Consider the following 14,308-nt stretch of genomic DNA (forward strand, 5'->3'; position numbering starts at 1 on the left):
ATAAGAAGCCTCTCTTATATGGGTCTTCATCCTATTTACGTGGGAACAACCCCCATGGTCTAATTACCTTTTGTGGGGGTGTTGCTGGGGATTGAATCTAGGAGTGCTTTGCCAGTAAATTACATTCTCAGATTTTTTGTTTTTCTACTTTGAGGCAAGGTCTCACTAAGTTACTGAGGGTCTTGCTGAATTGCTGACACTGGCTTTAAACTTGAGATCCTCCTACCTCAGCCTCTGGAGTCACTGAGATTACAGACCTGAGCCACATCCCCTTGCCTAACCACCTGGCCTAATCAGCCCACTTGACAATACTACCTCATTAGCTACACCTGGACTTTGGAGGTGACATAGTCAAGCCACAGCACCATGGAATGCTGAACACCTGTAACTCTTTATACCCTGGGCTTAGGTTATATTGATGTTTGAGTCTTTAAACAAAAGTGCCTGAGAGAACAAGTGCATGGGCTTCCAAATCAGAAAGACACCTCAAAAGTTTTTCACCATGTGGCTCTCTGCAAATCACCTATCGCAACAACACTTTTCTCCTTTGTAAATTGAGACTTTCTCATTAGTTCTAATTTCTCATTAGTGATCTAGGAAAATGAAGTGAGATTACAGGTTCTCATTTCCTTCCTGGTGTTTTTCTTCCACAAAAATACAAGTGTTAGGTTTTAGAGAAAAACAAAAAGTACTTTCTGATACATGTTACTCTTGAAGTGATGGTAGATTGTCTAGATGTTCATGTGCAGTGCAGGTGTAGAGAAGAGCCTGTCTCCAGAAAGTGGGGAATGGACATAGAACTTTCTCTTTCACTAGCAGGTGATGGCTAATGCATGGGAGTACTTTGAACTCAGCGTATTGAAGGAAATTGCTGAGGACCTGGAGCAGGAGTTGAGGGATATCAATTTAATGAGGTTGATCAAGGAAGAACTGGTATCTGTGTTGAGAGAAGGAGAGCAGGAGGAGAACCACCAAAACATGGTTTTGTAAAGCATAGGGGAGGCTTAATTTAGGTAGGGGGTGGCATGCCGTGCTAAGAATGCTCAGAGGGTGAAGAAGACAGAGACTGAACAAGAAAGATGATCAGTAAAGTACAGAGTTCAAGAATGAAATCGTATTGTGACTTTTTTGTTGTTGTTGTTAAACTCTCTAAAGGCTTGATTTGATTAAATGCATTTGGATACTTGCTAACAATTAAATGAATTTTGGACACACTTGCTAATCATTCTGTAATGTAAAGCTAAGCATTATTAGCATGGCCCTGCTTTACTGTGATTTCTTGTAAACAAGTATCCCTGTCAGAGCTTGAGAACGTACTCATGAAATGCCACCATAATTACTCAGCACCATACACAGGATGGAGTTAGACAAATCCAGTAGCAACAGCCCAGAGCCAAACTCCCTCACCTAGTTTATTCATTACCTTTGATAAATAACTCTGTCTTTGTAAATATCAGTTCCTTCTCTAAAATGAAATTAATGTGGACTTAGGTCGATTTCTCTTTTTAAAAAATTAAATATCTAAGGACGAAAAACACTCTTTAATTATCAAGTCATTATCTTTGTCATTTATTTCCAAATAAACCGAACTGTTTAATTACAAATAATATCTTAAACAGGTAAGGAGCATAATTAGTTTATTTTTAAGTAGATTTCCGAGAAGCAAAAAAGTAAATTATCAATAAAATAATTTACAATTTAAAAACCAAGGCAAATCTGAAATGGTGGTTAGATTTGCACTGCAACTTAATCAAAAATAGATGACTAAAACTCAACTGAGTGTCTTCCATTCATAATGTTATCCCAATTAGGTCAAGAGAAACTTTTCATGTAAAGACAGATTCACGCTGAGAGAGGTTGGCACAGAATGAGAAAGATGAAACTGTATCTGTGTTAATTATTGATACACTACAGGGAGAGTGAGTGTTTAGAACTGAACAAATAACATGCTTTTGATTTAGACACCTTGGTTAACTTATTAAAACAAGTCTTGATTTGTGCTTTTATCTCAGATTTCAGTCTTTAAAAGAAGTATTTAAAGAATACAGAGCCAGAATTATCATCATGCCTCATTGTCAATAGGTGTCTTTCATTCTCAATTTTCAGTGCTTTTAAATTCCTTTTTTTCACTCTCTGTCTTTAGGCATTTTAATAAAAACTGGGTGAGGCTTCCTGAAGGGTTAGTTAGTTTATTTTGTTTTGTTTTGGTACTGGGGATTGAACTCAGGGCACTCTACCACTGAGCCATATCACCAGGCATATTTTTGTATTTTCTTTAGAGACAGGGTCTCAGGGGCTGGGGATTTAGCTCAGATGGTAGAGTGCTTTCCTCAAATGCCCAAGGCCCTGGGTTCAATCCCCAGCACCACAAAAAAGTAAAATAAAAATAAAAAATAGAGACAGGGTCTCACTGAGTTGCCTAGCACCTTGATTTTTGCTGAGGCTGGCTTTGAACTAACAATCCTCCTGCCTGAGCCTCTTGACCAGCTGGGATTACAGGCGTTCACCATCATGCCAGGCAGTAGTAAAATATTTTAAAATGGATAACAGACACTTGTTTTGATGAACTTTACAGTGAACAACTAATTAGTAGACATTGTTAGTTTTGTTGTGGATTTTTTCATTGCAGCAAAACAACACAATAAATGAAATAAAATGCCTAAAGAAACCACGGTCTCATCTGGGCGGTCAGTGACCTTCTTAGACCATTTCTAATTTCTGAGGCAATTTCTAATTTCTAGGTGATTTTAAAAGGCCAGTGCAGCATGAAGCTCAAAGAGAATCATAGCTTAGGTTTCTGTGGCTGTGTTGGCCACCATCAAATTCCACTGAGGCTGAGGTACCATTACTTCTTGATCCTATGGCTTTGTACTACCTTCTTCATGTAACAAGGTGGGGAACACTTGAATTTTATACTTGGGAGAAAGGGAAAGGAAGATCTCTAGTATCATTGATAGATAAAACTCCCCTATTACACCCCCAAGACAAGGCAAAGTATAAAGTTTAAATATCCAGTGGTAAGTAGAATCAGGGATTGTGAAAAAGGTAATTTTAAAAAAAAAAAGAAAGAAAAAAGTGAAAAAAAATGCATATAGTGTTGCATTTTTTTGAAAAAAATCTCAGAAGAATTAGAGAAGTATTTTCTCACTTAAAAACATGCATTGTTATTTAGATTTTCTGGTTTTCATTGTTTAATGACTCTATCCCAATGAAACATTGTTTTAGAAGAATGAGTTTGAATAATGTTGAATTCCTCTTTGAAATTTTTGTTTCTGAGATCTTTAAAAAATGAAAGTGAAAGATTTCATAAGGGCATGTTGGCATTTATTATTATTTTTCTGCTTGTCTGATTTGAAGTAGTTATATAGGACAGCAGGTGGTGAGGGTCTGGTGTTTATGAGGGAGAACAGCACGATTTATTATTTTCCTTGGTTACTACCTTGAACTATGAAAGTAGTAAAAATCCAGGACACATTTATTTTACAAGGTTATCACAAACAACAACAACAAAAGCCCCAAGGACTTTTTCAGACCTCTAGCATTTTTTTTTTCATGCTTGCAAAATTAGATTTGAAGAAACAAATTATTAAATCGGTCCATAATTTACATTACCAAATTGTTTCCTTTATTGTCTTTTTTGACATTTTGAAAATTCGGTGTATACTTGCGATGCTTAAGTTGTTCTCTAAATGGTTTAAATAGTGTTAAAAGCCAGGAAATCCAAAGATGATAGAATTTTTGCCCTTCTCTTTAACAAGCAATGTCTTGGCTACCAAAGAAGAAAACATCACCTTCCTCTGCTGTTCGGGACAGGACTTGGAAACTTGAGCTATAGGTAAAACAGAGCACCCAGTGGTGCTGTCTGTATGCTGGTGCCTTTCTACTGTCTTCCCTAAAGTAACTAAAAATGTTACTTTTACACACCGAAGCTAACCAGACTTGCCTGCTTTTCTCAATTACTTCTTAGTACAGCTCAGTTTTAACATGATTAATTCCTAGCCACACAGAGAGTAAGCTATATTTGTGGGGTTTTTTTCTGGGTAGAAAAAAAATAATGTATTATAATACATGCTGACCAGTTTGAAACAAAGGTGAAAGATCAAAAGTGGAATAAAGTATCATCTTAGATCTCTCCTTCCTGGTGGTTCATTGTCTTTAATACTTTCCTGGAGTGTGGAAGAATCTCATCCTTTTTCTGCTCTAGTTTGTGAGATAGGGAAGGACTAATGCATTAATTTCCTCATGAGGAAAATGATGTAGTACACTGGCTGAAAGGATTGACTCTGGAGACAGAGGGTATGCATCCCAATCCAACTCTGCCCCTGCACTGGAGTGCATCTATCTGGACAATTACTCATCTTCCTGGGCAAATTCCTTGCTGCATCTAACTGACATGTGGGTGTATTTTCTTGAACATTTTCTTTTGTGATTGTTATTGTATGTGCTTCCAATTGAACATTCCATGTATATGTGAAAAAAATTGATTTTACACATCAATACTGGTACATGTAGCCCTACCTGATGTCCATATACTTATTATCAACTATATACCAGAGGTCACCACTTCAATCATTGACACTTCACTTACTTTTCTTCATCTGTTATTCATTATAATTGTTCAAGGGTCATCAAATCTTTTCTTAAAAACATCAAGAATAAATATTTCAAACACTGTGGGCCAATTGTTTAACTACTCAATTCTGTCATTGTTCCAGGAAAATAGTCATAGACAATGAAAAGACAAATGGGCCTGTGTTCTAATAAAACTTTATTTACAAAACAGGAGGCTGACTCCTAGGATATAGTTTGCTTATGCCTGCATTTTTGACGTTGCTCTTGTTGGAATGTAGGTTTTATGTTTGAGTCCTTCTTCCTCATTTTCCTAGTCTATATATGCTTCCAAATCTTCCCTGATTGACTTCTACAGTGTTTCCCAAGTCTAAGCCCTTTGCTTTGCTCATACAAACACAGTTCTGAGTTTTACTCTCCTGAGCTCTTCTATGGGCTCTGAAGACTGGGTAATTGCTCCACTGCCTTCTACTTCTGGTCCTGTCAAAGCTAACTTTCCCTAAGGTCATAGGAAGTTTTAAAAAACAAATCAATCCTGTATTTTAAGATCACTGATGATTCTTCCTTGTCTAATGGGATGTACACAAATGGAAAACTTCTTAATGAGACTTAGAACTGTCTTCTGACCTGGCTGTCCTCTCCTCCAACTTTGTCTTCTCTTGCTATTATTATCAGGCATCTTAGGTACTTTGGTACTTAAGTACATCTCAGGTACTTAAAGAATCAGATACCAAGAGAGTTGGGATTGGCTGTGTAGAGAAGAATTGTCTGTGAAGGATAAAATGGGAAATAACAGAAATAGGTGAAGAGAGTTCTTAGACTCAGATGCAGGTCAAACACTTAGAGAAGGAGATTAGGAAAGCAAGAGGACTAGGTGGGGAGAGCCTCAGCACAGTTACAAGAGAGTCCTGGTCAGGCAGGTGGGAGTCCAAATCAGTCAGAGTTAAGCGTGTTGGAGGAGTACACGCTGGGGAGGAATGGGAGGACTGTGGTCTGTAATTGATGGCAGCTACCTCTGACCAGGTCAGGCCTTCATGTCAAACTACAGCGACTCTCCAGGTGTAGCAGGTACACACATTCAGTTGATCATTCTCCTGAAGCAGTTTCTTTTTAAGGAGAGAGGCTTGAGGCACCTCCGAGATACTAGACCTATGACTTTGCCTTAGCACTTAGGCTTCAGAGAACCTCTTGTAATATTCTTTCACGTTCTGTGATATCTCTTGCCTCCCAGTCTGTCTGCTGTGCTCCCTCCTGCTTCTGGCTTTTCTTGCCCACTGCTTTTCACTCCTTAGGTCTCTTCCTCTAGCAAGACTTCAGTAACTACCTCCCAGCTGGGCAAATTTGCCCTCAGTCATTGCCTGACACCATTGGTATGTTTCCCAAGTTAGAATCGATTGCATTTGGGTTTGTTTTTGTCTTTAGTAGACAATTTCTTGAAAAGGGGAATTGTTTGGGATGTACCCTAAGATACCATCAAGTGACAGGCACCCATTTGTTGAATGAAAAGCAAACTCTCAATTATCCAGTGGAAGAGTGAGGTGACTCTAGTGATGTAAATGTGAACAATATGACAGATGGTACTTACACTGTTATTTTTGTGTTAGAAGAATTTCATAGTTTTTAAAAAGTAGAATGTATTTTTATAGTTATGATTTCTTAGACTCCTTTCAATGGAATGTGGGCATTCTGTACAGAGAAACACTGGGTTTGAAGCCAAAAGGCTTGGATTCTAATCCTTTTCTTTTTGTTTACTAGATGACTGACTATGGGAAAACATCTCTAGCATCATTTTTCTTTTCAGTGGGGTGGACATCGTAATGCTAAGGACCCATGACATCACATGTAATGCCTTCAACTGCTGGCTCTGTCTGACATCTCTCTCCTTTCCCCCATTGTGTTGGAGCCTGTGTCAAGCTAGCTCAGTGCCCAGTGATTGCACCAAAATTTTAGATCATGCAACTCCTGTACAGAGAATGAGCGATAGTAGCAATTTAAAAGCAGTTCTCTTCTAACAATCGTATGTGTAGTGAGTGCAGGCAAATGTATTATTCAGAGAAGTAGTTTTGAAATACATGGTCTCCTGAATTATTTTAGATTAAAATTTTTACAGAGTTCAACATCAGAGAAAATGGGAGATCAATTATGTGGGGCTGTAGGACTGACTACAGCACCAACTTGGTGCAGAATAGGACTCAGGCCATCTCTGCTGGGTGTGAATTATTGTGACTAGATCTTTTTGTTCCAAGTACCACTCCATAAACTACAAGAATGGAAACACTAATTTTAATTTATTTTTTAAATTTATTTATTTTTTATTTGTTTTAATTAGTAACACTAATTTTTAAATTAAACACTAATGCTAATTTAAAATAAGTAACAACAACAACCACCCATGCAACACAAAATAATATGCAAGCCAAATAAACAGACTGGAAGAGGAAGGATTAGAAGAAATTAAACTAGATATAGAAATTTTAAAAGAAATGTAGGCTCATAATTTAAAATTGAACTAAAATTATGATGTAAGATAAAACTAAAAGGTGAGAAAGATAGAAAAATTTAAATGAGTTTAAGAAAGCGTGTACCAGGGTTGGGAATGTAGCTCAGTGGTAGAAGCTTGGCTCACATGCATGAAGCCCTTTGTTCTATTCCCCAGCACCACATAAAGGAAAATGAAAATAAAAAAAATGTCAACATTTAAAAAGTAAAGTCTGCGTGACTTGAGATAAGTCAGTGCAGTTGAAACACCATGAAATCAGTCCCCTTGCAAGAACACTTTGGTCTTAAAGGAAGAGTCCAGGAGCCTTGGACTTGCCACTTGAAATATTCCCTCAGGAATAGGAAGGAGCTGTGGCCTTGTGCACATTCCCACCAGTAGAGGGCAGCTGCACAGAAAATCAAGACCTGCTGAGCTCAACTGGAGAAGTGAGAAGGCAGGGGATAGGTGCTCAGAGATTGTTTGCTGATCTGAAAAGACACTAAAGTGTGTTAGGAAAGAGGTGTTTGTTTTTTTTACTCATTTCCAAATACTGCAGCATCACACGTTCCCTCACTACAGTTTGGCTTTCGTTTTCTGGGTATTTCTTGATCAGGATTCAGTTCCGGTGATTTGCTTTTCTCTATTTTTAGCAACTGGAGACAGATTCTTACTTTAGCTGTTGAACTTCTGGCCTCATTTGTTCCCCCCCCCCCGGCCCCCATTTACTAAAGTCTGAAATATTTCCAGTTCTCTAAACACACACACACACACACACACACACACACACACACACACCTAAGTTCCTCCACCCATGCATACAACCTGTATCCACCCACTCATAGACTCAGAGATATGCAGAGACACACACCCCAGGTGTCCTCCCATACACATACATGTGCATGCATATACTCAGGCATACCCCTACTCCGCCTCCACTTATAGACTCATAGACACACAAGGAGAATCTAACCCCACGCCATACACTCATGCCTGTGCGCACACACACATACGCAGGCCCAGGTGTATGGTCCTTTACCTTTCCACCTGCTCTCCTCTGGGTGGCTTCTGCCCACTAGCCTTTCACATCCATCATTGCAGTGCTTCTCATCTGCATCATAGATATAGATTAGCATGTTGTAAATTTATTGTTTCTTTTCCAGGGAGATTGTTCAAAAAGCTTTTCCCTTGTGCTCTATAAATAATGAATAATTCCATTAGAAATGTGATGGATGCTGTAACTTTTATGCAGAGTTTGTCAAGCTCTGCGTTTCACACATTTCCTTTCTTGACAGCACCAAGCCATGGCAGGTAGGGAGCTTAGTGGCCTGACTCTGCCAAATATCCCTTGCCACATTTCCCAAAGTGTGTTCCTAAGCTCTCAGAGATAATGCATGCATTTGAAAGAGTGAACTGACTCCTTTAATGCAGAACTCTCCAAAGCATTTCATATGATAATTTGCTCAGGACAATGCAGTATTTCAAAACACATTTGGCTAGGAAACCTTATTTTTTCACTGAAACATTATATCTCTAAGTTCAGTGTTCCATAGAAAATAATTTAGGAAATAGTACTCTGATGATAGTAGTACATTCTCCTCTGTGATGCAGAGAAACTGTTTAACAATTGCCCTTATTGAAAAGTTCAAATTGACCTCAGCATATTTCCGTCAAATTGGCACTTCTTTATATTTTTAGTAAAAAAAAAAGTATAATGAAAATGTATCTTGAAAGCCAATATGTGATTCTAAAGTCTCTTGAAATCTTAAAGCCGAACCAATTTTTTTAATGTTTTATATTAATATGGTTTTCTGTAATATAGGTCTTTGAAAATCAGTAATCTTTATAAAGTAGGAAGTCTAATTATATTTTCACGATAATTAGAATGTCAGTTCTCAATGCATGATTAAGAAAATGTAGTGTGTGTGTGTGTGTGTGTGTGGTGTGTCTGTGTGGTGTGTGTGTGTGTGCACATGTGTGTCTGTGTGTGTGCACAGGTGTGTGTGTGTGTGTGTTTCTTTATCAACAGAAAAGCAGGATAAATACATGAATCCCCCTGGGAAGAGTCGTTGCAGACCCAGTGCTAGTGCAGATGGAGGGTGTAGCAGTTACACTTGTGCCTCCCTCTTGGATTTCCTTTGGAACTTTCACCTGTAATGATGGTCCCCAAATATCCATACACTGCACTAAGTATTCCATGTGATTTCTTTATTTTTTATGTTCTTCTTAGTTACACATGATAGTAGAGTCTATTTCAATATTTTTATGTGAACATGGAATATACCTTATATTCATTAAGATTCCAGTCTTATGGATATACTCAATGTTGAGAGTCACTGAGTCATATTCATATATCAACACAGCAAAGATATTTCAGATTCATACCACTGTCTTTCCTATTCCTGTCCTCCCTCCCTTTCCTTCATTCCCCTATGTTGAATCCACTGAACTTCTACTCCTCCTCCCCACCACCCTGTTGTTATGGGTTAGTATCCATATTATCATAGAGAACATTTGAACTTTGTTGAGATTGGCTTATTTCACGTAGCATTGTAGTGTTTCATTATCACAGTCTCCAGATCCATCCATTTATTGGCAAATGTCATAAAGTCATTCTTCTTCATGGCTGAATAATAGTCCATTGTATATATAAACCACATTTTCTTTATCTGTTGAGGGCACCTAGATTGGTTCCATAACTTAGCTCTTATGAATTGTGCTGCTATAAAACATTGATGTGGCTGTGTTACTATATTATGCTGATTTTAAATCCTTTGGATATATACCAAAGAGTGGGATAACTGGGTCAAATGGTGGTCCCATTTTTTAGTTTTTTAGGGAATCTCCTTACTGATTTCCAGAGTGGTTGCACTAATTCTCAGTCCCACCAGCAATGTATAAGTGTACCTTTTTCCTCACATCCTTGCAAACACTTATTATTGCTTGTGTTCCTGATAATTGCTATTACGATTGAAATCTCAGTGCATCATCATTGCTGCTCTGGTGTGCACCTCCAAAAGCATGAGCACCCACCTCTCCTGTAGCAGGTCATTCCACTTCAGTTAACATGATGGCCTTGAGCAGGATCCCCAAAGGAATCCAGCCTTCAGGCAGCACTAGCTCTTCTTCTGTGTCACATAGTTTATTTTCATTCATAGTGTCCAGCTCTACTCTTTAGCTGTGAATTCTCCAGGTTCTATGCCTACAGTTATGACTGCACTTTCCCTCTTCTTTTTGATTCTCGTCTCTCTGTAAACCCTTTGAAACTAATATAAACTGGGTGTTCTTTAGTCTGCTCTTCTTATTATTTGATTGACTTCACAAGTGAGACATTCCTTATCTTGTGTCCAGATACCCTAACACTGCCTGAATCCTGGGTGCATATTTCCAACCTTCTGTGAACACCTCTGCCTACAAGTTTCCAGGCTCCTCAGACTTGGCAGAGGTAAAACTGAGCTCACCCTTTTGTGTGACTCTTTCCTTTTAGGAACCATCACTATTATCCCCTTTATCTAAGCTCCTTCAGAAAAATGTGAATCCCTCTATCATGATACTGTCAGTCAATTGCAATAAATCTAATGCATGTGGACTTAGATACACATCATGAATCATTTTCTATAAGACTAATTTTCACACACAAAAAAAATTAGTTCCTAGTGAGGAATTAACCTGCATTGAAATAGCACCTGTTGGGTGCTATTTGTCTGAGTTTCCAAAGACATCCTTCCATGAGATTGTCTGCTTTTCGTGAGGAGGATGTAATGTATACAAGTCATGACTAATGCATACTGACATTACTGATGACATATCATATCGGAGCTCTAAAATCTTCCCATAATCCCTCTCAACTGAATCTGTTTTTTTTTTTCCCTTGAAATTTCTGCACTTAAAAAAAAAAATGTCAAGCCAGTGTCACCGTCTCACATGAAAATGGCTCTATTCAGATAGCCTTTGCCAAGAACATATTCTTCAAACAAGATGTGTCTTCAACCAGAAGAGTACATTTGGTGCAAACACATCGCACAAAAGTTAACACTTTGTCAAGGCCATTTGAGAATTTGCCTCAGTAACCAGTTTTCTCCTCCACAGGGGTTGTCTTATCCTGGGCTTCAGATATTAATGGTTTAGAAAACAGTAAAAAAAAAAAAAAAAAAAAAAAAGGCAGCCATCCCCCTTCGCTGCTCATTTCTTTGTTGCCATCTTTCAGAATAAGATCATCCTGGACCCCATGACGTTCAGCGAGGCCAGGTTCCGGCCGTCCCTGGAGGAGAGGCTGGAGAGCATTATCAGCGGCGCTGCGCTCATGGCTGACTCCTCCTGCACCCGCGACGACAGGCGCGAGCGCATCGTGGCCGAGTGCAACGCAGTGAGGCAGGCGCTCCAGGACCTGCTCAGCGAGTACATGAATAATGTAAGTCCCGGGCTCTCTGGGTCCTGGCGTCTCCGTGGATTCCCTTCTGCGATCTCTTGGCTGTTAGGAAAAGCATGTGTCGCAAGCACCCAAAGAGGACAGGTGTTCCAGGACAGGTGTTCCCGGAAGAGTGTCAGGTGACACCAACCAGAGATCCTCTTTGGGGGATAGATAGCCTGTGTCCTGATTTCGTTTCAGAAGGCATGTTTAATATTGAAACGCTTGGTGTGGAGACTGGTATTTTGGGAAAACTCAGTTTGTTTTGTTTTGTTTTGTTTTGTTTTTTTACATGAATGATGATGACTTCTTGGTCATGTTAGTGGCTGCAGTTTGCTTTTGGTTGGATTCCAGTTGGTAAAGGTAAAATGACTGATGGAGACAATGGAGATGGAGCGTTCTCTTTCACTACTAAGCACACGGTGAAAGCTAAGACTACCTGTAGATGTGAATCATAGATCCTCAATGGGTTTTTTAAATGTTTATATGGGATTGGTTAAGGTGGAGAAATTCTGACTGCAATAAAATTTAGAGAAGTTTTATGGCTTCATTATACAAGGAGGAATTCTCATAAGAGTTGAGTTTTTAAGTTTTAAAATCAGTATGAGTAGCATCAGATGTTCCGAGGAACAGGCAATAGCCATCCTCTCCTCTAGTTATAAAATGTGACAGTTTTGTGGACTTTAAACTTCAAGATGGAGATAAAATTCATATATATATATATATATATATATTTTGCTTTGAAAGTCACTATATTATGTTTGTGTTGATTTGCTACGTTTATCTAACTCAGGTAATTCCCAGTGCTTTCAATAGTAAATGATCCAGGGCTGGGGTTGTGGCTCAGTGGTAAAGCGCTTGCCTCACATGTGTGAGGCACTGGGTTCAATTCTCAGCACCGCATATAAATAAATGAATAAAATAAAGATCCATCAACAATTAAAAAAATATTTTAAAAAATAGTAAATGATCCAGAGCCATGTCCTGGACTCTCTGGATTGTGAAAATTCAGTATAAATTGAAAAAAAATGTAAATCATGTCATATCTGGATGTTATATGTTGAATGAATGTCCTCTGTAGTGGTCAGGTAGGTAAGACATTGAAAATCTGCTCACAGCTTTTGAAATCCTGGCTGGTAGTGTTAAAATACCCCGAGGCAGTGCTGAAACAAAGCAGCCCTTCAGCACCTTTAATAGTCCCAAGTAAACATATACAGCTCTCGGGTCATACATTGGCAGTGATATGTGCTGCTCCTGCCAGACTCTCCAGAGGACTTTATTCAGAAAGCAAAAGGATATTTAATGAGAACACCCTACAAAGTAAAAATCAAAATCTGTTTTCTTCAGATTCTTTGATTTTGGAAGACTTGCCCATTTTCAGCACACAAAGAATAAAGTGTGGATGCATCCTGTGGTACCCAGCTGCTCATGAGGACTTCTCTCTAGGACCCTGGATGGCCAACACTTTCTATGATTTTGGTCTATGGGTGTGATGTAGGGTTCTGCCAGAAATGTCGATTGCCAATGTCTCTCCAGCCCTGAGCAAGTCTTTTGAATAGCAGATTTGTCAAAAAAAAAAAAAAAAAAAAGAGTGTTTATAAAAATCTGTGATTCTGTTTCTTGTTGTTTTCAGCAGAAAAGCAAAGGGCTAATTACTTGTCTGTGGAATTTGGTTTTGTGTTACGGCATGCTGGTATTTCTATCAGTGAATGATTATTGACCAAGAAGGAAACAGAGAAAACTACAGAGATGGTGATGGTTAAAATCTCAGTATAAATAATTCAGGGAAAAAGTTTGTTCCTGTGAATGGAAATCACTGACTGTGATTAAAGAAGAGTCGATCAAGATGTGACATGTAATTTTCAGTTCGGTGTCCAGAATACTACTGTTAAGTGGAAGTTTTTTTCTTTCAGTGTGAACTCATACAGATCAGTAGAGCTGATAGATTTTTGTCTTTTATTGACTCCAGGCTCTCATTTTTGTTCAGAAACTTGTAATACCGGAATCTTTTGTCCTTTTATTAAAATTTGGTTTCCATTTTTACATGATTGCAGAGAATACATAGAATACATGAAGTGCCTGTATTTTAAAGCATGTAAATTTTATTCATATTGAACTATCAGAATCAAAGCCTGAAACAAAAAAACCCACCTATTTGACTTTTATATTAACCACATAAAATTTAGTTGGACACAAGACTATTTTGGTGATTTCAAGATAGAAATGGATTCAGCTAGACTGCCCTGTCCAGTGCACTTATTCTACCATATAAAATCAATTTATATTTATTTTATTGAAGCATGAAATATTTTTTTTAAATGTACACACATGTATGCCTTGACTGAAAAGTCTCTTGTAATTAACAGCAGCCGGTAAATTACTCAAACATTCCTGGGTATTATATTTCTTTTTCACTTTTGTAAGCTTTGGGGAATGCAGATATTATCAAATTATCACCCCACAGATTTTCATCCTGATGGGATATGCAATATTATTAAGATAAAGAAATCATTAAACCAAAAATATTTTAAAATTGGCATAATTGACATTTCTGGCTTCTAAAATTCTCTTTCTCTGTTTATGATGAAAATTTAATTTGTAGTACTCCTTTGTAGCCAAAGCTGCTTTAGAACCCTGTACATGCCCAGTGGCAGGGACAGAAGAGAGAGACTGCAAATAGCTGTGTATGCTGAGAAAGAGAAAGCAATTTTCCTGGAGCCTAGGCTATGTGGTCTGGCCCATGGTGACTCTGAGCTTAGTAGGATTTCAGCTCCTTGTTAGATATTTCCACAAATGTATATTCAAATGAATGAATGCTTGTGTTTATGAATTGAGGAGGTGACAAAAATTGTATA

At 38.2% G+C, this 14,308-nt stretch overlaps 1 protein-coding gene across 4 annotated transcripts in view; it reads left to right on the forward strand.

Annotated features, from left to right (window-relative positions):
* Positions 1-14,308, forward strand: part of Ctnna2 (catenin alpha 2) — a 954,264-nt gene that overhangs the window by 241,613 nt on the left and 698,343 nt on the right. For 3 of the 4 annotated variants that reach the window (XM_026396076.2, XM_026396078.2, XM_026396080.2), the window contains exon 6: positions 11,253-11,456. In XM_026396076.2, the coding sequence (XP_026251861.1) occupies positions 11,253-11,456 (204 nt within the window). Of the gene's footprint in view, positions 1-11,252; positions 11,461-14,308 lie in introns of all 4 variants that reach the window. The other variant, XM_026396077.1, reaches the window with a different exon arrangement.

Source organism: Urocitellus parryii, chromosome 12 (assembly GCF_045843805.1).
Source record: "Urocitellus parryii isolate mUroPar1 chromosome 12, mUroPar1.hap1, whole genome shotgun sequence".
NCBI classification, from domain to species: Eukaryota; Metazoa; Chordata; class Mammalia; order Rodentia; family Sciuridae; genus Urocitellus; species Urocitellus parryii.